Consider the following 25921-nt stretch of genomic DNA (forward strand, 5'->3'; position numbering starts at 1 on the left):
AATATCTTGAGGGGTCTTGACAAGGTGGATGTGAAGAGGATGTTTCCTCTTGTTGGAGAAACTAGAACTAAGGTGACTGTTTTAAAAAAAAAAGCTCGCCCATTTAAGGCCGAGATTCGGAGAATCTTTTCTCTCAGAGGGTCATGCGTCTTTCGAACTCTTCCTCAAAAGGTGGCGGAAAGGAAGCAGAGTCTTTGAATATGTTTACGGCAAAAATAGACAGATTCTTGATAAGCGAGGGGTTGAAAGGTTATGGGGGTAGCTGGAAATGTGGAGTTGATGTTACAATCAGATCAACCATGATCTCATTAAAAGGCAGAACAAGCTTGAGTGACCAACTATCCAAATTCATATGTTCTGAAAGATGTGACTTGCATTTGTAGGCTATGTCTCTTAGTCCTGGACTACCTAATCAACAAAAATAGTTCCTATCTATCCTGTTATCTCCCCTTGATGTCTTTAAAATGTCAATCAAATCACCCTATAACCGTTTAAATTACAGGGAATACGACCTTAGTTTGTGTAATCTTTTCTCTCACAGGGCAACTCTTGGAATTCGGGCATCATCAATATAGTGAATAATTGAGGCTCCTAATGCAGATCCCTGAGGGGCACCACTGGCCACCTCCTGCCAGTTAGATTACCTACCCTTCATCCATTCCTACACTGTGCTTATTGGTTGCAAAATTTAACCTAACAGTATGAGATGTTGCTAAGAGTTTTTAAAACTTGCAGACTCTGCCACGTGGTTGCTGAACTCAATATGCCTTTTCCATCTTATTTTTCAATCATTCTGTGCACCCTAAGAGCCATTTTTCTGATTTTATGTTGTGACGAGAAGTGCAAATTAGACATTGTTATGTACTTTCCATGATTTTCCTTCATTAATAGTTATAGAATTAAGTGTAACGTACCCAAGCATCCAGATGTGCACCTTGTTGGATGAGGCTCACTCCGAGGAGTTTGAAGTTGAAAATTGATTCAAAAGTATCCCTAATAAGATTATCCTCAGCAGGCTCTGGATTTCAGGAAAAGCGGTCTTGTCTCTTGCCCTTTTTCGGCACACTCCCTTCCCCATGCCCCAACCACCCTCTTCTCTGGTTTTAGGCAGGAAACTAAGGATTTTGTTTGTTCTTTTAACAGTTTTGCCAATGTTTTTTGCTGCCTTCCAATTTTCTGTGCAAGTGCACCCCAAAAGATCATTTTATTATAAAAACAGAAAATGCTGGAAATGCTCAGCAAGCCTGGCAGCATCTGCGAAGAGAGCAAAATAGAGTTAACATTTTGGGTTTTGATGACCACTCATCAGATTAGGTTGTTCCTTCCCATTTGAAATCTTAATATATAAATTGTATTTGAGTACCATATTCTTTCTTCAAAATTATTTATCTTTCTGTTCCTCTTTGAAGGAGCCAAGGAAATCACGCCTAGATGTGAGGAAAAGTAGCTAAATTTTGGGTACCCTAAGTTTCAAGATGTACTTTTTCATCATAGCTACATTTAAGGCAGCTACCAGTGTTGATTGATTGCTCAATTGTTTTATTTGTCCAGGCTCTCAGTAGCTTATTTGAGGAGCTTTTAACACCCAGTAAACCAAGATTACGGCATGAAAAGCTAAGAGAAACTCTGGAGAATTTTCTGCAATGCATAGGAAGTGCTGGAAGACCATCTTATGTAGCACATAACTTGCTGAAAGCATTTGAGGAGGTGAATGGCGAGGTGAGTGAGTTTTTTTAAAGCACAGTATGTTGCAATAGAGACAATTATTAAAGGTCCATGCAATTTAGAACATTATTTTACCCAGTCAGATTATAATTTCAAGCAGATTGATGACAATTGGAGCTAAAGGGTAATTAAATAATAAATGAAAAAGAAACATAAAAGTATAATGAAAACTGTCTAATAAGTCATTCATCTTAAAATTGCTAATAACACTCATTGACTGTGAAGAGCTCCTCTGAAGCTGGCACCCGGTTGAATGATTGTCCACTTAAACCATGTTAATTGAACTCTGAGCACTTTTTAGTTACAGCGTTTAAGGTAATGGCATTGAGGCAGTTGTCCATATGACTAGATATCAAAGAATTTACAGTGCAGAAGGAGGCCATTTGGCCCACCGAGTCTGCACCAGCCCTTGGAAAGAGCACCCCACTTAAGCCAACATCTCCATAAGCCCACACCTCCATCCTATCCCCGTAACCCAGCAACCCTACCAAACCTTTTTGGACACTAAGGGCAATTTATCATGGTCAATCCACCTAATCTGCACATCTTGGGCTGTGGGAGGAAAGCGGAGCACCTGGAGGAAACTCGCAGGCACAGGGAGAACGTGCAGACTCTACACAATGACCCAAGCCGGGAATCGAACCCTGGAGTTGAGAAGCAACTGTGCTAACCAGATGATGAGTGAATGTTGGGAAGACCAAAGCCATTTTCTCTGGTCCCCACCACAAATTTTGTTTGACATGCACCAACTCCAGACACCTCCCTCGTCTTTGAGGCTTGTCCTCTTTGACACCAAGGTGACTGCCAGACCCATATCCAATCCCTCACCAAGACTCTCATTACCATAACATCGGAGACCTATGTCTCAATGAGTCTGCTGAAACTCTCGCCCATGCCTTTGTTACCTCCAAATCAAATCTTCCAATACTCTACTGGGTGGCCCCTCAAGTCCAATTCACCCATCACCACTATGCTTATTGACCTACATTGGCTTCCAGTCCATCAGAACCTCAATTTTAAAATTCTCACTCTCTTTTGTAAACCCTTCCATGGCTTCAACTGTACCCATTTCTGTAACCTCCTACAAATCTTTGAGATTTCTGTCCACCTCAATCTCTGGCCTCTTGCAGAACGCAGATTTTAATCGTTCCATCGTAGGAGGCTCTATGTAAATTCACGTGTTGTTGAATAAACTTTGTAGCTTTCCTTTAGGCGATTGTATCTGCGCATGCACATGATGTGTGCCATCTAGTATGGCATTGGCATTAGCCTTTTTTTTTAAGTATTAGGACCCAGTGCTGTTAAAGAAGTGGTCTACCCTAATTGGAAGTTTGGGTACACAAATTGTTGATATTGCTTGCCATAAAATGATGCCGTTCCTTCCCACTCAAAAATCATTGGGCAAATGCGTTGTATAGTGAGACTTTGACCCATAAAAGCTATGGAAGTCTCTTGAGTTAATCTTGGTCTCTGCCAAATTACCCAGGATAATGATCAGTGCTGCAGGTGACTTCGAGAGGTTGGTGCAGAAATTAGTGCCAGTCACATTTTCTAATCACTGTCCGGTGGTGGACCTTTCCCTTGCTGGAATGTTCCATTTGTATGACTATGCCCTCACAGATAAGTGACCTTAATTGATGAATAATTGCACAATTCTGTAGAACTGCCCAGTGATTGTGGAATCATTTGCTCCAGCTTGATAAATGGGGTGGAGTATGATGAACAAAATATAATTAACGACAAACCACTCAAGTAGCATTTTGTAGCCAAGAGTGGGGTTCTCCAACTTGGCTGGCACTGAATGTTAAAATGACTATTTTGCATCCTGTCATTCCACTACACCAAGATGTGGTAGGACCGATCAGCTTAAATGAGTTTTGGAATAATTATTAAATTGCTCCCAGAGCTATGAAGGTATCTTTTCATTTGACATTGTGTAATACTGGATACTGGGCTCACTTCATTGGATAAAGGTTTAACATGTTTGTCATTCGATATTTTACATTTCAGATTGTACTGTCCAAGTTGTTGCCCCTAATGGAGAGACTGCTAAATAAAGAATCTGATGCTCTTCTCAAAGATGAAGCCCTTATGCTACACCTGATCCTCTCAAAGTACAACGAATGTTCTGCAGCATTACTGGCAAAGGATCCACATAGTCTGAATGTTTTCATCAATGCCTTAAATAATTCCACTGAGGTGTACAAAGGGTTACCACCACTCCAGATCACAGCACTTGGACAGGTACTTTGTGCTGCAAATGTACAGATCAGCGAATACGTACAGAAATCTAGTTTGATATTTCCATTAGTGCTGTGTTTTCTGGAAAACGATCATCCTTTCCAATAATTTTCTTACTGTTAATCCTGGCTTATTGTTATTTTGCCAATATTTATGTATATGTACATTTAGAATGAGAAAGAACAGGTGCATTCAGTGAGGAGTATATAAATGTGTGCATATACACGAAGGAGGAAGTAATATTAGTCTTATGCATGCATTCAGTGAGAGCTTGCCATGCTTGTCTGCATTTGTTAGGAATAGTGCTATGCTTTTGAGTGTGCGAGTGTGTTTTGTGAAAGATATGTGATACTTCTGTGTATTCAGTGGGGGATAATGGCACAAGTTATGTATTTTCAGTGGTGTGCATTATACAGTCAGTGAGATGTGGTGCAGTGATTGTGTATGTGTGGCTCCCTGAGGGGTGTTTTCATGCTTAAATGCATTCAATGAAGAGTGTTGCCCGTGTGAATTATACCTAATGAGGGATGGTGCTGCATATTCTGGAAGAGGTTTCCAGCATTGAGGCAGGTTTTAGAATCTAAAATGCAAAATATATTTTAAAAATTGAATTAAAAAATGCAACAAACAGTTGCAGAACAGATCTTGCTCGCAACTGCATCTTGTGGCTGTAAGATCAACCAAGCCACTACCATTTTGCAGAACTGTGGATACAAATTAAATTTCTGAATATGATCAACATAGGGGGAGGGAGCGGTGGATTTCGAGCATATATGGCCATATCCTCTCAGCAGAGACGGCTCAGTTGAGTGATGTGAGGGTGAAGTTGGAGGAGTTGGGTCCCATTCTGGATGATGAGGTATGGAGTGAGGCCCTTCACAGGGTCAACTTCACGTCTTCTTGTGCTCATCTTAGTCTGATCTAATTCAAGGTGGTGCACAGGGTGATCTGAGGATGAGTGGATTTTCTCTGGGGTGGAGGACAAGCATTACTCTCGGAGGCCAGCTAATCACACTCCTGGTCTTGTCCCACGTAAAGCAATTTTGATCAATAAGCGAGTGCCCCATCGGCCATTAGAATTGTAGCGGGCCACCAATGGTAGGCATGTGATAGTGGGATGATGAACTTTCATGGAGCACGGGGGGGGGGGGGGAGGGGGGGGGGGGGGGGGGGGGGGGGGGGAAGGGGGAATGAACCTGTGGAGATTCCTGCACCCACACGATCGGGAATTCTCATTTTTTTTCACATGTGCACAAAGTTTACTCAAGGATGGACTATTTTTTTTGTTGGATAATCCCTGGTCCTGTGTGGACCTTGAGCTGGGGACAAATCCCATCCAGCAGGCACCATGGAGATTAAATGTGGCACTACTGGCTGAGAGGGGGTTCTGTGCACGCACAGCCCATCTGTGAGCGCACAGCCATGGCCATTGAAGAGTACATTGGGTTTAACGGGATTGGATCGATCTCTCCCTCCACATTATGGGAGACACTTAAGTCAGTGATAAGAGGAGAGGTAATCTTGTACAAAGCGCCCAGGGCAGTGAGGGTGGAACAGCGTCATTTGACGGGAGTGATCCTGGAAACAGATCGTCGCTATCGGAGAATCCTACCCCGGAGCTGCTTACAACTGGGAAGCAGTTACAAATGCAGTTTGACTTGGTATCCACCGGGAAGGTTGTGAGACAGCTGCGACACGCGAGGGGTGTGGTGTATGAGCATGGGGCGAAGGCAGGCCGCCTGTTGGCACACCAGCTGAGGCGACTGTCAGCCTCTTTGGAGATTGTACAGGTCAAGGACCCGAGGGGCAGATTAGTGACTGCGCCGAGGCAAGTCAGTGCAGCATTTGAGGTTTTCTATAGGGATCTTTATAGGTCAGAGCCTCCAGAGGGGTGTCAGGCATGGCAGAATTTCGAGGCAGGTTGCCCTTCCCCAAAATAGAATGGGGGAATAGGCTTGGAGAAGGTGCTGAGGGCGATTGGGTTGATGCAGACGGGTAAGGCTCTGGGCTCTGATAGGTATCCCGTTGCGTTTTACAAATAACTTATCAGCCAGCTGGTGCCATTAATGGTAGATATGTTTAACAACGAGGTTCCCTACCTGGTACACTTTCAAAGAACTCCACCTCCCTCATCTTAAAGAAAGGTAAGGATCGCATGGAGTGTGGTTCTTACAGGCCTATTTTGCTGCTGAATGTGGATGACAGGGTATTGGCTACGGTGTTGGCTTTGCATTTAGAGCCATGTGTCCCGGGTGTAGTTGCCCAAGACCCGACAGGATTTGTGAAGGGGCAGCAACTGTCGGCTAATACGTGGCAGGTTTTGAACATTGTCCTTTCAGCCTCTGGCCCGAAGGTGATTACATCTCTGGATGCAGAGAAAACATTCAACAGGTTGGTGTAGGTGTACCTCATTGAGGTGCTGGAGAGGTTTGGACTTGGGCAGAAGTTTATTTCATGGATGTGACTTCTGCATAGGGCTCCCATGGATAGTGCTTGCACTAATACGAAAAGCTCAGGATACTTCCCACTGAACAGGGGTACAAGACAGGGGTGCCCGTTATCACCACCTCTTTTTGCCCGGCGATAGCATTGAGGTCTTCTGGGAGATTGAGGGGGAGAGATCAGTGGGGAAGGGAGCATAGGGTGTTTCTATTTGCTGATGAGCTGTCACAAATCCGGTCTCCTCTCGACCAAATTATGAAACTGTCCAGGAGCTTTGGCTCCTTCCCTGATTAAACCTGTGAAAGAGTGAATATTTTCCAGTTAATCCCCCAGGGAGAGGAGCCAACCTGGGGGTATTACCCGTACACCGGGCTAGAGGTAACTTTTGGTATCTGGGTATCTAGGTGGCACATAATTGGCCTAGGCTTCATAAATTAAACTTTACAAGTCTGTTGGGTAGGGGGAGATCGATTTGAAGAGGTTCTTTGCGAAGGTGGACAAACTAGTGAATTCCTTCATATGGGCGGGTAAGGCACCAAGAATTCGCAGGGTGTACCTCCAGAGGGGCCGGCAGTTGGGGGACGGCACTACCCATTTTCCTCATGTATTACAGGGCGACCAATGTGGAGAATGTGTTGAGGTGGTATAGGGAATATTTCCCCATATGGGGCAGGACGGAGGGAAGTTTGTGTAAGGGATCGATCCTCTGGGCTCCAGTGACGGCGCCAGTCCCTTTCTCTCCAACCACGTGTACCTCAAACCCTGTGGTGATTTCTACTTTGAAGGTGTGGAGGCAGCTCAGACAAAGGTACAAGCTGAGTGCCATGTCATTATTGGCCCCTATATGCTGTAACCATTTGTTTGCGCCATTGGGTTTGGATTTGACTTTTAGGACATGGGAAGGGGCTAAAGTGCTTTAGAGACCTGTTTAAGGAGGGATGGTTCGTCAAATGGGAGGTTTTCAGCAAAAATCCGGCACATCTGTCCTGATATTTCAATTGACTTGGTTCATGGGTCTTGTCCTGCTTTCCCTTCAGCACCGCAACCCTCCCCGTTGGAGGAAATCTTGCGGTTGGTGAGAGATGGGGGGAGGAGATCTTGAATATTTAAGAGCGGACCGTCTCATCGAAATCTGCGCAGCTTGATCGGATGAAGGCAAAACGGGAGGCGGAGTTGGGACCCATTCTAGATGAGGATGTGTGGAATGAGGCCACATGTAGGGTAAATTCCAGCTCCTCTTGCGCACAGCTCAGCCTGATGTAACTCAAAGTGGCTCACCTCAAAGAGCTCACCTGACCAAAAATAGGATGAGCGGGTTTTTTGCGGTAGAGGACAGGGCTGAGCCTTGTTCTCATGGGCTGCCAATCATACCCATGTGTTCTGGTCATGTCCAAAGATGGCAAGCTTTTGGGTCTCCTTTAGCACCATGTCAGCAGTTCTTAACACCGATCCGAATTTTGCTGAAAACTCCTCCCATTTGACGAACCATCCTTCCATGAGCAGATCTCTAAAGCACTTTAGCCCAGGGCGAGTTCTGCTGGGGTGGAAAGCTTTGGCTCCACCTAGTGCCTCGGCCTGGTTGGGTGACCTTATTATAGAATCATAGAATTTACAGTGCGGAAGGAGGCCATTCGGCCCATCGAGTCTGCACCGGCCCTTACAAAGAGCACCCTACTCAAGCCCACGTATCTACCCTATCTCAGTAACCTAGCACTTAACCTTTTATGGACACTAAGGGCAATTTAGCACGGCCAATCCACCGAACCCACACACCGTTGGACTGTGGGAGGAAACCGGAGCACCCGGAGGAAACCCACGCAGACACTGGGCGAACGTGCAAACTCCGCACAGACAGTGACCCAGCCGGGAATCAAACCTGGGACCCTGGAGATGTGAAGCAACTGTGCTAACCACTATGCTGCCCAAGCTTCTGGACTTTTATATACCTGGAAACGGTCAAGTACACCCTTTGGGGATTGGAGGAGGGATTCTACCTGAGGTGGCAGCCTTTTATCTCATACTTCATAAAGTTAATTACTCCTATCTGTTGGGGGGGATGGGGGGAGGTAGGGGTAGGGTTATGGGACCGAGGGATTTGAATGCAGCTGTAGTTGCTGTTTCCTTTTTCTCAAATCTTTTGGGTTACTAGCATGACAAGTGTACCATGTTTGAATCATTTTCAGAGTTATGTTGTAGTTTAGATCATATGTGTTCTCTATGAAATCTTTAATAAAATATTATTTAATTTAAAAACAGAGTATGTTCAAGACTGAGATCGATAGATTTTGGCACATTAAAACATCGTGGGGAATAGTGCAAGAAAATGTTGTTGAAATAGAAGATCAGTCATAATCTCATTGGATGACAGAACGAGCTCGAAGGGCCAAATGACCCACTCCTCCTATTTCTTATGTTCTTATATACTTTCCTTTGTTTGAAGAAACTCTTGTTTTTATCCCCCAGATCACAAAACAATTCTTTGCAGCGCTGCCTGATGGGAAGATTCAGCAGAAGTTGCTGGGAGTACTATTTGACTTGCTTATGCATTGCAAAAACCCCGCCTGTGCTCAGACGATAAGCAGTATTTTCAAGGGAGTGAGTAATAGCTTTGACATATAGGGTGTTTTGTAGCTTGGGTTTTAACAAATTAAGGCTCCTGTGACTAATTTCTCTTCAGGTTTGATTGGGAACGCAATGACGGGAAAGGGCAGAGGTGCCTATTTCAAAATGTTGCCACATGAATGAATGGCTGCATGTATTATGATACCGTAAATCTTAAGTTTTCATCTTGTAATGTTGATGCTGAGCTTCTGATGGATGGCATTTCTCAGTGGTTCGAGACTTATTCGTCTGCCTACGCTGGTATATTTTTGTCATAATTTTATTCTGTGAATGTTACTTCTTTAGAAAAGCAGTAATTCATATATTTCTCGAGATGCTCTTCACATCAGGAAACTAAAATATGTTTAAGAAGGTCATTAATCAAGCATATTTCTGATTTGAACGCTGCAACTTAAATCCTTTGCTCAGAGGATTAAACATGGCACTGACGATGAGTGCGAAGCTTCATTTATTTTTTATGGACTCAAGTTGATAGTCCAAGCTTTGTCGAATTTCATATTCTGGAGATGTAGTTGCAATGAAACCATACCTCTTGTGCTCAAAGCTGTGAAATCCCAATTCATGACCCTCGTATTAGTGCAGATAAGACCTGTTATCTTTTACGCTAAGGCAGGATTACTGTGCTGCTTCTCCTGTGGCGGCACAGTAATATAAATTCTGCGTGGGTGTGAAATCTCTGCCAAAGAAACAATGAGCCTGTTCGACCACGGAAATAAATGGGGTGGGAAAGACAGCTCCTATTCAAATTGCTGTGTTGCTTTTTTTCAGAACGCAGACTGACCCGTGGCTCACTAAATTCTCTCTTAACCCTCTGATCAGGATGATGTTTGAGACATTTACTAGACACCTGAACTGCCACTATTATGTTGCTTCAATAATTGAGAATAGATATGTTGATGACCGAAATTTTCTTGTAGTAGTTACTCATTCAATAACCATCAAATAGTGAAAAGATGTTAATTGTTTGATTTGTTCTTGCTTTATCTCATGGCCTAATGACCATCTCAAAATACTGGAATAGAGTAGAGTGTGTAGCAAATCTGTGCATGATGTTACTGGTTTGTAGCAGTGTCCAAAGTATCTATTTTTAGATTAGCCAAAGTGCCTGCAATGATTTTGTTTGCACAGGCTGGATGTGCTATTTTAATCCAAAGTTATATCTTCTAATCTTGATCTTGATTGGACATTGCAGTTTGAAACAAGTGCATACTTCATTTTCTCAGCACTAATTTTCATATGCTGACTGTTGCTTTGGCTGACATGTTTGTAAACCTCCCTCTTGTTTGACCACAAGCAACAATTCCATCAGCGTACAAGTGTCATCAGCCTACTGCTGATGTTTCCCCTACTTGGATACTCTGCTGTTGGCTTCCACGTGGGTCCTTGACACAAGTAATAATGGTTTAACGTTCAATCACATTACACTTGGATGTTCTTAACTGAACTATCGTTGATGACGCGTTTGGGTGTCTATGCTCAGGATGTCCCAATCCACTTCACAGCTAATTAAGTGCTTTGGAAGTGTGGTCACTGTTGTCATGTAGACTGTTAAAGCTGTCAATCTGCAATGAAGCAACGCCTTAAACAAATTGGTTTACTGGTGCTGGTTGAGGTATGATTGTTGGTCAGGACAGTGGGAAAACTGCCCTACACTGTGAGCAGTGTCTTTGGATTTTCTATGACCACCTTAGAGGGTAAATGGAGCCCTTGGTTTAATGGCTGCAGGCATTGGATAGTGTTGGCTGGTTAAAGAACGTATCTTCTATATAGGGTAAAGTACTTTGATCTGCGCTGATCTAGATTTTGACTCTTAGCAATCCTGTCATGGATCACCTGAATGAGTTTTGACACCTTTTAAATCGCAAATTTAAAAACAAACACATTTTGACTTGGTTAAAGATATCCTTCAGGGATTTGTAATTTTTATTTATTTGTCTGGTTCAGATTGTGGTTGATGCTGAACAAATTGCCCAGGAACTAGGACTTTTGGAAAAATCTCAAAGCCGTGCAACCATTCACGAGACCAGGAGGCAGAAAATGCAGCAGCAGAGGTATGTTGTTTCCATACCCAGGGAGATTGTTGGCATCACTTAACTGGGTCAGCATTTCCCACTGTATACTCTATTGAAATTATTCTTTGGGGAAACATTTTGCTAGTAATATTGTTTAACTGAAATTGATATGTTTTAATTTCTACTCTAGTTCTTTATGATATTTAACATTGAGAACAGAATGCCTGAAATGGGAGCGGAAGGAGGCTTTATGGACCATTGAGCCTACTGTGGCGTTCAATAAGATGATGGCTGAACGTCTGTTTTCTCAACCCACCCCTTAAGGCCCAAAAATCTATCAGTCTCAGCCTTGAATATTCTTAATGATTTATCTCTTGGGGTAAAGAGCTCCAAAAATTTGAAACCCTCCCCTGTCAAAACTCAGTTCTAGACTCTCCAACCAAGGGGGAAAAGCTCCCAGCATCTACACTGCAATCTCTCTGAGCTAGTGAGATCACTTCTCGTTCTTCTAAACTCCAGAGGAGAAAGGCCCATTCCACTCATTCTCTCTCTGTATGTAGTACAGCCCTCTGCTACCACATTAGTGTTAACTATTTCTGCAGGAGTAGCTCGATTTTGTGTTGATCAGGAACCTTTTGTTTTAAAGGTGCAAGCAAAAGCAATGATCATGAGCTGACCTCTCAACGGAAGAACAAATTACTTTTTGAGGTCTGTTTGGTAAATATGGCCCTAGCTGTTAACATAATGGGGTTTGTCAGATTTGGCCGTCATACATTTGGTTTTTGAGGTTTTTTTCCAGAGTTACTCTTTAAATATAATCTTTAAATATAATTGTCATTGTTTTACGTTTATCATGGTGTTTTTTTTTTAAAGGAAAACCCAATATTTGCAGAATACAGAACCCGATTCTTTAACCGACAGTATTAACTGGCAGAGAGTTACACTCATCTTGGAGTTATTGCAGCATAAGAAGAAACTCCGAAGTCCCCAGATTCTGGTCTCTACCCTCTTCAGCCTTCTGTCCAGGTACTAGGACTGAGCGTATCGGTGATTTCTGCCTTGTTAATGGAACTGGAAGATAACTGATGGACCCCTAGTGCTCAGTTGGCCACCTTCAGCTGTGGTATCAGTTTGAGGTGCTTCGGTTCTCCTGGACAGACTAGGGGAGGGGATTCACACCAGGGTCCCTGCACCAGATTGCAGCTCGATGAGTACACACGAGCAGCTCATTGCTAGATAGGCTAATCACAGAGTGCCATTTCAGGTTTTGCACAATAGTTATTAAAGAGTGGAAATCGACACAAGTTAGTAAAAGGCAAGTTAAAGTCATGGTCCTCTGGGTGTGGTGGTCGAGGCAGAGTCTTCGGAAATCAAGAGCTTTCCGAGATGAAATTGATTTGAATAGCCTCACTTATTTGTACTTATTTTTGTGATCTTCAGGAAATGGTAGGTGGGCAATTTTGAAAAGGGAAAGTTTAAATCATCTACAAGGGATAAGCTCACTTTCTAACTATGCTCAGAGTGTACAAAAATTAAGAAGAGGAGAAAATGAAATTAATTACATACTGCGATGGAGTGATGGGTTCCTGGTGATTATAGAATCTAAAGAGGTATGAGATGAGGCAAGAGGATGAGGCTCTATCTCCAATTCTCTTCCTGCATGAGTAGTTTTAATTGGTGAAAGGAGTGATTCAGGAGCTGGCTCCCTGCCCACTGCCCAGCAGATGGATTAGGGACATTGCCTGGTTTTCTCGAGCCACCGAATGATTTTCTTATGTGCAGGATTTGAGATTTTAATGTTCGAAGCATGAGTTTCGTTTCTTGTGATCTCCTGTCTCCTTTCTTTTTTTTGGCCTCGCTTTAATTTAAATTATTTTAATGCCAATGTGGGCGAGACAATGTCATTCCTGATTACAACTGCTTGGGTGCTCCACCGAGCAGAATGCAGATGGCAAAGTCTAGCTTCACACTGCCGCCCAGAGGTAAGAATTAGGTGCTGCAATAGTTTAATCAATTTTAATTTGCACGTTATCCATTCTCGAGAATAGGGCACCACCGCAGCATAGAAAAACACGGGTCCAACATTTTAAAAGATTGACTAGACATACCCATAGGTTAAAGGAATAAAAAGAGAAAATTCAAAGGGCAGCACGGTGGTGCCGTGGTTAGCACTGCAGCCTCACAGCGCCGAGGTCCCAGGTTCGATCCCGGCTCTGGGTCACTGTCCGTGTGGAGTTTGCACATTCTCCCTGTGTTTGCGTGGGTTTCGCCCCCACAACCCAAAGTCGTGCAGGGTAGGTGGATTGGCCATGCTAAATTGCCCCTTAATTGGAAAAAGTTAATTGGGTACTCTAAATTTATATTTTTTAAAAAAAGAGAAAATTCTGCGAATGATCGTCAGGTCAGGCAGCGTCTATAGAGAGGGAACAGAGTTAATGTTTCATTCGGTGACCTTTCATCAGAACCTAATTATGTTTCTCTGTCCACACATGCTGCCTGACCTGATCAGCATTTTCTATATTTTCTGCATCAATTTTAGATCTCAAGCTCCGGCAATACTTTGCTTTTGTTATAATATTACAGCGACTGCATAAGTCAAATTTAACGTTGGATTCCGGGGCTGTTAGCATGGCTTGGGATTGTATTCTATGTTTCTATTATTTTTTGCATGAATCTGGAATGTCAGTTTTTTTTTTGTGGCTACAATTAAGAGAATTCTACAGGAGAAATAACAGTTAATCATTGTCATGACTCAGGTGCCTGGATCCATCACTATCTGAAGAGGGCAGTCTGGAGTACACAAAGCAGCTGGTGCTCAACTGTTTACTGAACCTCTGTCAAAAGCTATCACCGGACGGCACCAAGATCAGCAAAGGTGTGAAGGATGAAACAGTTTCTCTGCACTGCATTTTTATTCTAGTATTTGTTGCAGGTTAAAACAATCCTGGTATTTTTAAGTAGATACGATATAGAATCAAAATAATCTTTGCCTTTACCTAAAACCATGCAAGTTTCTGCATGTGAATTTATGATGCGATGTGGTAGATGAACGCAGAGTATGTGGGGGAATTTTAACTAACCTGAATATAAACAAGTATTGGTCACTGGGTATATTTGGTCAGCTGAAAACCCATCACCATGAATATGGTCCTAAACTGGCATGTTGAAGAATCTACATGAGTATAGTTTCTGCTTGCCCGCAAACTGGAAAGCTTACTCTTTCAGTGGGGGAAGAGACCCAGAGGTGTGCAAATGCTGTAAGGTGCTGCTGGGGCGTAACCAGCTAAAACAGCATGGCTTATCAGTGCAGGATGCTTGTTAACCTTCCCGTTCTTTATTCAGCTAGGACCACCCAACATGTTGGGCTATTGTCTTCCAAGGTTATCTGGAGCCCTTGGGAGAATCGCAGCACCTCGAACCAGATCAGCTCAATCTGGTTGGTAAATTTTCAACAGCACTATAGATTATTGAGAGGACCAGTCTTGTTCAGGTATCACTTACGTGGCCTGCCGCAAAGGATTGGCTGTATTCCAGTCCCCCTTTGCCAGAGCTTGCTCTGCTCTGGTGAGACCCTACTTATCAGCTCCTGTGAGGATACTTAGGCACAACCTGAGCGTAAATTCGAATGATTTATGTGGGCACCAAACATCAAGAATCTATTCTGCACAGGATGGCAAGCAGTATAAACTGGTGTTGTCTAAAGATTAAGAATCAAACTTTAAAGAGGAATGATGTGCGGAGGTGCAACTTGTGCCATGTACTGTCTATTTTTCACATGAGAATATTGTAATTGGCATCCTTTCATCCAGGCAAGATGATGGACATGCAACCAATTGAGATTTGATGGGGATGGGCGGGGAGCTACTCCCACAGATGTCACACAGGGCGTAGTTATCAGGTGTTGTGAATTATTATTTTTGGTGTTGGTGCCTGTTGCCAAACTGCTGATCATCATAGTGACACAGGCCAGCCCAAAGGTAATGTCACTACAAGGTCTTAGAGCACAGGCCTCATAAACCAACATCCCAGTCCTACGAATCAACTTGATGCTATTCACACACGTTTTGGGAGTCGGCATAAAGTGGTAGCTCCTTTCCCTATACTTGTGCCCAATTCTGCGTGCGTCAAGAGAGAGATTGTCACCGTGGACCCCTTAGCGGTATTAGCTAACCACTTCCAGTGGAGTGTTATTTAGTATGACCGACGGCGAGATGTGTCATCCTGTCCCATAGCACAGTTTTCTTGATATTATAAGGGAGAACAAGTCACAGGAATGGGAGAGTTAATTGTATAAGAAATGGGGGTCAGTCTGGGATGCATAGAACAATTTCTCTTTCATTCATGAAAACTGAAGTGGCCGAGCAGAGATCCTTGGAGAGGCAGTGGTATCTCCAGGTTGGTGCTACAATTTGCAGTATCCATGGGCCTGGGGTGAGTGGCATTAAGCCAGGCTCCTGATCACTAACCAGCTGCATTGTATGCGTGCATATCAGAAGATTGCTTGCGATATCCTTTCTGTTAGAATAGTCTTTGGATGTTCAGAGTTTGCTTCCACTTTTGTCGAGTGGCCTCGGGCATGATGGTATTGGAGCAGAATGAGGGAGAAAATTGATAATGAAAATTAATTTTATGATTTTTCAGACTTGGGGAAATAACCATCATACGTCTTTGTTTTGCAGACATTTCACATCGTTTTGTAAATGTGAAGTGCTATTGATAATTTGACATTATTGCCTTGCACAAAAAGCTGAGCAGGTGGCTTCATTTTCAACATTGATTTCACAGATGTCCTTGATGAAGAGAAGTTTAACGTGGAGTTAATTGTTCAATGTGTCAGAAGTTCTGATATGCCTCAGACCCATCATCATGCTTTACTGCTCTTGGGTGCTGCTGCTGGAATGTTCCCTGTAAGTGCAATCTGTTCTAACTGTGGTGGGGGGCACATATATTTTCAAAGTCTTTTTGAAGCATTGTGAATAATTGTGCCTCGAATATCTCCTGTAATCGGGCTTGTGGTGAGTTAAAGATTTAATTAGATCAAGGTCCTTGTGTTTTGTTAAACAACTGTAGTGCTCTTGTTATAGATACTGAGTTGGCAACCTTCAAGACAGACCTAGGCTCTGGAGTACTGGGATGATGCTTTACCAGCTTTGTGATATAGGCTGGCAGCACAGGGGGGAGGAGTCACAGGGTTTGGTGAATGCCAGAGAGGAAGGCTATATGGCTGTACTTTCTCTTGTGTACCTGCTTCTAAATCCAACCTGTATGGATTTTAAAGTGCAAATGTCTATCATTAGACTCTCCTGTTATTTTAGTTGCACTTTGTAAACTGTCTTTTCCTCTCTACTTAGGTACTCCATTTTCGAATTATAACTCTTAGCACCACTGTTGTATACAAGCACATTAATTACTCCATGTTTGTGATCTTCCTTGACATATACTGTCTTATTTCTAAGTATATCGATCTCCATTATTAGTGTTAACCACATTATATTTTTTGATTTATTTTTGTTTGTGTTTCTGTTGTAGGACAAGGTTCTTCATAATATCATGCCCATTTTTACCTTCATGGGTGCCAATGTGATGCGACTAGACGACAGCTACAGTTTCCAGGTCATAAACAAGACAGTTCAGACCGTAATCCCAGCACTTGTTCAGGTAGGTCATGGTAAAACTTTTTGTTTTCTTTTTTATATTGATGGTAAAAAATCTCCTGATGCGTTTGGGAGTGAGAATGGGACTGGCCATGGCAGACATTGCCACAGTGAAGTTAATGTTCATTGTCCCATCTCACTTGTGCAAGATACAAGTGTTGTTGATGAGTGAACCCCAGCTCCAAGTATAATCATTAGAGGAGCAATGAGAAATTTATAATAAAGATTTAATTTAATTTGATTTGGCTGGGGTCATAGCTTGCACAGTTGAAGCTGGTTTTTGGAGGTCAGTCACCTCAGTCCGGGGGCATCGATGCAGGAGTTCCTCAGGGTAGTGTCCTAGACCCACCCATCTTCAGCTGCTTCATCAATTACCCTTCCCTCCATCATACAGTCAGAAGTGGAAATGTCCACTGATGATTGTGCAGTGTTGAGCACATTTTGCAACTCCTCAGGTACTGAAAGAGTGTGTGTCCGTATGCAGCAAGACCTGGACAATATCCAGGCTTGGGCTGATAAGTAACATTTGTGCCAGGCAATAACCATTTCCAACAAGAGTTAATCTAGCCAACTCCCCATGACATTCAATGGCATTGCCATTATTGAATCTTCCTCTATCAATATCCTGGGGGTTACTATTGAACAGAAACTGAACTGGACTGACCCTATAAATACTCTGACTAAAAGAGCAGGTCAGAGGCTGGGAATTCTGTGGCGAGTAACTCACCTCCTGACTTACCAAGATCTGTTCACAATCTGCAAGTTACAAGTCAGGAGAGTGATGAAATACTCTCCACTTAACTGGATGAATGCAGCTCCAACAACACACAGGAAACTTAACGCCATCCAGGACTAAGAAGCCTGCTTGATTGGCACATATCGACCGCCTTAATCAATCATGTGGCAGCAATGTGTGACAAGTGCAAGATGCACTGCAGAAACTCACCCAGGCTCCTTCAACAGCATCTTCCAAATGCAGGTCCTCTAACTCTAGAAGAACAAGAGCAGCAGATGCATGGGAATGCCACCACTTGTAAGTTCCTCCATGCCACGCACCATCATGACTTTTGGAATTTCATCCCCATTCCTTCACTATCACTAAGTTAAAATCTTGGAACTCTCTTCCTGACAACATAATGGGTGTACCTACACCATATGGACTGCAGCAGTTTAAGAAGGCAGCTCACCACCACCTTCATGAGGGCAATTGGGGATGGACAGTGAATGTTGGCCTAGCCAGTGACACCCACATCCCATTTTTAAAAAAAAAGAATAGATGATAGGAGCACCACTGAATTATCAAGTCTTGTTAAATAAGATGTTGTAAAGCAGCTTGGCATAGCATAAGCAGAACTCACAGGAAAGCAGGTATCCGCTTCTGACAAAACTCGGTTGGGGAGTGGGGGCAGACTATTCTCTAGCTGCTAAGGAGTTAGGAGGAGGCTACAGAGGGGTCGGCTGCACCATGAAATTATCATCACTCCTACAGTGGGCTGGTTTAGCTCACTGGGCTAAATCGCTGGCTTTTAAAGCAGGTCAGCAGCACGGTTCGATTCCCGTACCAGTCTCCCCGGACAGGTGCCGGAATGTGGTGACTAGGGGCTTCATTGAAGTAACTTCATTGAAGCCTACTCGTGACAATAAGTGATTTTCATTTTCATTTCATTTCATTTCATTTCATAAATCAAAGCAACTTTTCTGATATATTAGCTTCCAAGTTGTGCAAGCATATTAATTTATAAAGTGGTGTGTGTATTAAAAGATAGACGCATGTCATCTTTCATGACCAAGGCATTTTACAGACAGTGAAGTATGTTTAGAAGTATTGTCACATTTTTAATGTAGGAAACACAGCAACTAATGTGAGTCCAACAAACTCCCACAAACATCCATCAGATAGTAGCCAGATACATCTTTTGTAATGATATTGATTAGGGGATAATTATTGGTCAGGGCACTGAAAGTTACTTATCTGGTCGTCTTCAAGTTGTGACATTGGACCTTTTCAACTCATCTGAGAGGCCAGAAGGGCCCTGAATTTAACAAATCATTCTAAAAAACGGCACCTCCGACTGCAGAATTGCTCAGAACTGCACTGGAGTTTCAGCCTTGATTTTTTTTTTCCTGATCAAGTCCTGGGATGGGATTCACATCCACAACCTTCTGACTCTTGAGGCGAGAGTGCTTCCAACTGAGCCATGGCTGACATGTGCTAAATATGTATTCGCTTTTACCTACAATCATATAGCACAGAAGGAGGCCATTCAGCCGATCACGCCTGTGCTAGCTCTTTGAAAGAGCTGTCCAATTAATGCTGTCACCCTGCTCGCTCCCGACAGTCCTGCACATTTTCCCCTTTTGAGTATATTTCAATTGCCTTTTGAGAATTTATATTGAATCTGCTTCCACCATCCTATAAAATAGTGCTCGCTAAATTCAATTTAAAAGAATTCTCATCTCCCCTCTAGTTTGACTATTATCTTTTGAGTTTCATGTTTCCAATAGGATTCTTCCCTTTCAGTAAGCGGCTTTTGGAAGTTGGAATTGTGTATGTCTCCAGCATTGAGCGGTTGTTGCTCAGTTGCGGTGCCTTCCGCAGTTGGTGTCACGTGTTTATAGGCTTGCGCATAAATAATGTTCATATGGAAGGAGAGGTAGAAAGTAAGCATTAACCTGTAGGGCTGTTTTCCCATGAGAAAGTCGGTGTCTTCTGGGAAGAAATTGAAATAATAAGCTTTCTGTCAACCAGTGCCGTACATAAACACATCGCAGGGGTGACAGAGCCCTATTTCTATGCAGATACTTGCTCAAAGCCACCCAAGGTGCATTATAACTACTTTCCAGCATATAGTGACCTCTGGTGGCAATGATTATTATTCTTTACACTCTTGGGTTTCACTGGCACAAATTATTTTCGTTGAGTAGTAAAAGTTGTTAAATAATTTTGGAGTAACATGCATTGTGTTACATTTGCTTCCACTGTTGCATAGTTGTTACTTCTTGAGTTTATGTACTTCTGAAATTTGCAGCTCTGGAGTCACCTTGTCCAGGAGCTATTTCAAACTGGAAGTGGTTGGAAGCAGCTCCTTGAAACTATTTTACGTCTCACAAAAACTATCTTTATAGCTCAAGGTGAATCATTTTGCTGCCTCACTGTACCAGGGACCCAGGTTCAATTCCGGCGTTGGGTGACTGAATTGAGTTTGCATGTTCTCCATGTGTCTGCGTGGGTTCCCTTTGGGTGCTCTGGTTTCCTCCCATAGTCCAAGTGCAGGTTAGATGAATTGGCCATGCTAATATTGCCCAAAAGGTTAGCTGGGGTTGCGAGGGTAGGAGCGGGGGATTGGGCCCAGGTAGGGTGTTCCTTGGGAGGGTCAGAGCAAGGGCCAGTGCAGACTCGATGGGCTGAATGGCCCTCTTCTGCACTGTAGGGATTCTATGAAAAGTCCCAATCAAATCCATTTAATATAAGAAATTTTACAGCTGAGACTCCACTTTACTGTGATTTGCAGAGAAGGATATTAAAATTTTGTGCAAAGTTTTACTTAAGGCTTGGATCCATGGGGGAATGGGTGGGAAGGCACTATTTTGAAAACTAAAGGATAAGTTGCAAATGAAGAATTGCTCGTAAATATGTTTGTTCCTCTTGTTAATTTTGTCCACTTTACCTCTTACCCATGTTGTTCTTTTGCAGGCTGATGATGAAGGTTCTGCAGAAACTAAACAGAATGTGGAAAATGTTGTTACAAAAATTATCCACGTGTTTGTGGATGCCATGCCACATGTGCCTGAACACAGGCGAGTACCCATCCTTGCACAGCTCATTAACACAGTCAGTGCAGAGCGCTTCCTCTGGACCCTCCTGTTGCTGCTTTTTGAGCAACACGTGACCAAGACCACTTCTACAGCAGCAAATGGTGAAAAGGTAAAGACCTGTGTGTTTTAGAATGGACAGCTAAAGGCAGGAATCATTCTGCACTTGAGTACTAAGGAACAAATAGCTTATTCAGTCGTCCTGAAACAAGAATGATTGGATGAAAAAAGTCTACAAAGGATTGAGACAAAATATAAAGGAGGGATTTCTCCGTCTCGCCGCACCAGATTTCTGGTTCAGCACGCCGTCGGGATTCTCTGTTTCGCCGGCTGGTCAATGGGGTTTCCCATTGTGGAGCAGCCCTACGCCGTCAGAAAACCCCCCGGGCTGCCGGCAATATGGAACATCTCGACGGCGGAGAATTCAGCCCAGGGTTTTAAGACCAATTGTCTTTTTGATGTACCTAAAAATCCTTGCATATTAAAATACGATTCTCTTATTACTTACTGAACTATTGAAGTATTGTGGAGCTTACATCTGACATGATGGACCGATTTATTCCAAATTTACTTACTGCTTCAGGTTTTTCTTCAATTAAAGATGAATACTTGACAGAAAAGTCACTTAGTAATGGTGGGCTGATCGGGGCTATTATTTTGCACCATTTTGTAGTTGATGGTAGATAGCATCATAAAGGCTGCAGAACAGTTCTGTGCTGGGGGACTGTATGAAATCCAGGGAGATGCCAAATGAAAATACTTCAATAGGTTGAGAGGAAAATAAAGTGGGGGGAATTGCATAAGACAGTTGTGTTTTAGTGGTGGCTGAGAGGAGTTCATTTTCTCTTTCAGTTAAGGAAGTTTTTATTAGGTGGTAACATTTTATCAGATTCTTTGAGAAGTCCAAAGGATTGCCTACTACGATCGCCGTTTTTTTGTCGTGATTCTGTTCTGCGCTCCTTCCCATTTGCCACTGAAAATTTGCAATGTTCAACTAGAGACCAAGCTACAACTATAGAGCCAGCTAAATTAAATGTGGGGCTGAAACCTTTAGTCTTCTGGTGATTCAAACTATCCTCGTAAAGCCCGGAATTTGGAGGCTCTCTCCCACGAGTGGTGTACTATTTACCATTTCGTTTGGAAACCTACAGAATTTAGTCACCAAGAAATATTTGTTTACTTGTACTTCATACTTACAAAATAGAGAAACAGCTGCAACTTGGCAGAAGAATGTAGTGGTACTCAAGTCGTATCCGACGGCAGCGCAGTGGTTAGCACTGTTGCTTCACAGGGCCAAGGACCCGGATTCGATTCCCGGCTTGGGTCACTGTCTGTGTGGAGTCTGCATGTTCTCCCCTTGTCTGCGTGGGTTTCCTCCGGGTTCTCCGGTTTCCTCCCACAAATCCTCAAAGACGTGCTGTTAGGCAATTTGAATTCTCCCTGAGTGTACCCGAACAGCTGCCGGAGTGTAGCGACTAGGGGCTTTTCACTGTAACTTTATTGCAGTGTTAATGTAAGCCTACTTGTGACAATAAAGATTATTATTAATATAATATAGATTTTAACAGTCATAATGTCAGATGTTAGAGAATGATGCATGAGAATTCGGCCTTGTTGAAGGAAAAGAAAGCCATTGCTTGCTCCCAAGTGGAAACAGTGATTTCAAAACAAGTCATCCACCTCTCTTTCTCCCACTCCCCACCTCTTGACAGTTTGCCTTGCCTTACTGAACTTCTGTTATCGAAAGCAATAATTTACAAGTTGGATTTTATTTCCCCCTCCAATAAAGCTCAGTATATTTTTTTTATATGTAACAGGAGGCTGTTTTGGAAAGAGACATTGAATTCTGGATTGCTGTTTGCTGTGAGTTCGGTATTCAGGAGCAGCTCCAGAGCTTCATCAATATCTTTCGTTACTTACCCAAGCTCCCAGAAGATAAGGAAGAAAGTAAGTGCAAAGTGACATGCTGTTAACTTCAGTGAAACATTTCGGCAAAGCCTAATTCAGTCTGTTTAAATAATGGTGGTGTCATTTAAACAGGGAAAAAGGTGTGCCCCAGGGCATGCATTCAAAAAACAAATCTTTGGTTAGCCTGATGACATTATTCTATCACCCCAGCACTTTATAAAAGCCCTTTGTAAAGTAGTCCTCATTTTGATTTTCAAACTAATAAATGACTGTGAAGCCTGATTTACTTAGCTTCTTGTCTGTTCTGATTGCACAAACTTTAAAGCTGTTCTGGTATTATTAGCAGCGAATAGTCACTTTATTCACTGTCAGGTTGATTTTGTCTGCGTTTTTTTAACATTGCAACTTGAAAATTCTGCAAATCTCTTAAAAAAAATATGGACAATTAGAAACATTTCAATATTAGTACTAAATTACTAATCGGCAAAATATCCACCAAGAGGACTCTGCTTTATGAGTTAAGCAAATTCAATAACTAAGAATCTAGGGGTTAGCCATTATAACTTCAGTTAGAAGCACTACAGAAATCCTGGGAAAAGACTGCACCATTTTTCCCACCATTTCCATGGCTCTTCCATTGATGTTATAACTGTCAAATAGAAAGACATCAGCAGAAATTCATCCCAGTCTTTTTCCTAAGCATGATATGTTGGATTGCTTCACTGGTTAAGAATGCAATGTGGGGTCACTCTCTGTGAGGAGTTTGCACATTCTCCCCGTGTCTGCGTGCGTTTCATCCCCACAACCCAAAAGATGTGCAAGTTAGGTGGATTGGCCACACTAAATTGCCCCTCAATTGGAAAAATAATCGGGTACTCTAAATTTATAAGAAAAAAAAAGAATGCAATGTGAATCATTTTACTTAGGGTAGAGTTAATTCAGTTCTTTTGTGGTTTATGTACTTTTGAACTGTGTTGCTTCCACACACACATTCTCTATCCTTGGGTGAAGGCGACTGATGCATTGGGTTTATTGCACAAATGTGTTTTTGTTTCTTTCATAGTTATTTTACCCATCAACATTTACGTTTTCTGTTTTTAACCATTTAAGCGTGTTCTGAAACGCTTCCCAAAAACTTATCTGTCTGCCTAACACTCACGGAGCCATTCTCCTGTTGCATGCTTGCTTTGTTATTTTTAAAACAAATTCCAATTAAGGGGGAATTTAACGTGGCCAATCCATCTACCCTGCACATTTTTGGGTTGTGGGGTGAAACCCAGGCAGACGGGAGAAAGTGCAAACTCAACATGGACCGTGACCAAGGGTAGGATTGAACCCAGGTCCTCGGCGCCCTGAGGCAGCAGTGCTAACCACTGTGCCCCCGTGCCGCCCTGCATTCTTGCTTTGTTGCTAAATTGTCCTAACATCTAGACTCCCTCAAAATTCCTTAACACATACGGAATTCCTTTTGGAGAAAATATTTTTGCAAACTTGATTTCTTTTTTAAAATAAATTTAGAGTACCCAATTCATTTTTCCTATTAAGGGGCAATTTAGCGTAGCCAACCCGCCTAGCTTGCACATTTTTGGATTGTGGGGGCGAAACCCACGCAAACACGGGGAGAATGTGCAAACTCCACATGAACAGTGACCCAGAGCCGGGATCGAACCTGGGATCTCGGTGCCGTGAGGCAGCAGGGCTAACCCACTGCGCCACCGTGCTGCCCTCAAACTTGATTTCTTGAACGTGTTTTATTGAATAGCAGCTGATGCACAGATGAAAATGAGGACAACCATGAGCAAAGCAAGGAAGCCAAGCGAAGTGGAACAACTGTTCAACCTAGAAACTCACACAGCTAAACAGCTACGGCATTTCAAATTTCTTTCTGTCTCGTTTATGGCTCAGATTCTTGCCTCCAATAGCTTTGTTGGGAAGGTAATTTTGTTTTGCTTCTAATATAAATAATTAGTTGTAAACAATGTTTTTTATATCTTGAGTATTTAGTTGCTTGATATTGAAGATGTTGTTCTCTGAGTGCTAGACCACTGCTCATTTCTTATTTTTTCAGTGGAATGAGCAGAATTAATCCAGTTTATTGTGCAGATCCAGTTAACTCCATAGATGCCAGACCAACTACAGATCCAAACCAAAGTCTGTTTGTACAGAACCCTCCATTATATATTGCCACACCCCCATTGCCAAAAATAGTTCTCAGTTTAAAAAAAGGATATTGAAACGCTGGAGAGGGGGCAGATAAGATTTTAATGAACAGTTTATTTAGGTGTCTCAAGTGCCTAGTTGGCAACAAGGCTTATTTGTACAGAGTGAAAGCTACAAGGACGTCACATTTATAAGGATGATACCAGAAATGCGTAGGGATACATATCAAGAAAACTTTGTCAATCTGGGCCCCTTTTCCCTTGAAAAAGAAGACAAGGGGTGACCTAATACAAGTCTTTAAAATTATGAAAGGTTTTGATAGAGGGGATACAGATAGGGTCCTACGAGGAAGAGCTTAACTAGAGGACAGCAGTGCAAGATGGTCACCAAGAATCCAGTGGGAAATTCAGAGTAAAGCTTTTTACCCAAAGAGTGGTGGGATGTGGAACTTGCTACCACAGGGAGTGGTTAAGTTGAATGGTACAGATGCATTTAAGGTGAAGCTGGACAAGCATGGTGAACGAGAAGGGAATAAAGGGTTACAATGATAAATTTAGATGAGAAAAAATGGGAGGAGGTTTGAGTGGAGCATAAATACTAGCATGGAATGGTTGAGCTGAGTGTCCTGCCTTTCTGCCTGTCTATCCTATTTTTTTTATACACGGGTATCAATTATTTATTCCTCAATGCAGCTTCACAGCATCTGACCCATTCCCAGTTCTATTGTGATGTTTCAGTTCACCATTTATTTTATTTGAAAATTGCAAAATAATGCTTTGATTTTATTGCTTACTGAAGTATATTTTCAAGCCAATTGCTTTAATGAACAATTCATTTAGGGGTCTCAAGTGCCTAGTTTGCAACATGTTTTATTTGTACAGAGTCAAAGCTAAAATTACTTCACATTTGTGATAGTTGAAAATTTTGAAAAGCGTCACTCATGAGGCTGCCCATAACTGATTTGGGGTTGTGTCGAGTAATTTGAAAATAAAAACAATTTTGGACAGGCATGTTAATTGTCATGGGTAAAAGGCTGGATGGAAGAAGTCAGAATTTTTATTTTAAAGTACACGTCGGTTCAAACTAAAGCAACACTCTAATGGGCAGCACGGTAGCATGGTGGTTAGCATAAATGCTTCACAGCTCCAGGGTCCCAGGTTCGATTCCCGGCTGGGTTACTGTCTGTGTGGAGTCTGCACGTTCTCCCCGTGTGTGCGTGGGTTTCCTCCGGGTGCTCCGGTTTCCTCCCACAGTCCAAAGATGTGCGGGTTAGGTGGATTGGCCATGCTAAATTGCCTGTAGTGTCCTAAAAAGTAAGGTTAGGTGGGGGGGGTTGTTGGGTTA

General features: G+C 42.6%; 1 protein-coding gene across 2 annotated transcripts in view; it reads left to right on the forward strand.

The window, feature by feature from the left end:
* Positions 1–25921, forward strand: part of heatr1 (HEAT repeat containing 1) — a 95879-nt gene that overhangs the window by 48730 nt on the left and 21228 nt on the right. Inside the window, exons 22-32 of one of the 2 annotated variants that reach the window (XM_038814348.1) lie at positions 1552–1719; positions 3736–3969; positions 8872–9003; positions 10975–11081; positions 11916–12068; positions 13799–13917; positions 15828–15949; positions 16572–16700; positions 20391–20621; positions 22327–22456; positions 24183–24352. In XM_038814348.1, the coding sequence (XP_038670276.1) occupies positions 1552–1719; positions 3736–3969; positions 8872–9003; positions 10975–11081; positions 11916–12068; positions 13799–13917; positions 15828–15949; positions 16572–16700; positions 20391–20621; positions 22327–22456; positions 24183–24352 (1695 nt within the window). Of the gene's footprint in view, positions 1–1551; positions 1720–3735; positions 3970–8871; positions 9004–10974; positions 11082–11915; positions 12069–13798; positions 13918–15827; positions 15950–16571; positions 16701–20390; positions 20622–22326; positions 22457–24179; positions 24353–25921 lie in introns of both variants that reach the window. The other variant, XM_038814341.1, reaches the window with a different exon arrangement.

Source organism: Scyliorhinus canicula, chromosome 1 (assembly GCF_902713615.1).
Source record: "Scyliorhinus canicula chromosome 1, sScyCan1.1, whole genome shotgun sequence".
In the NCBI taxonomy this organism is placed as follows: Eukaryota; Metazoa; Chordata; class Chondrichthyes; order Carcharhiniformes; family Scyliorhinidae; genus Scyliorhinus; species Scyliorhinus canicula.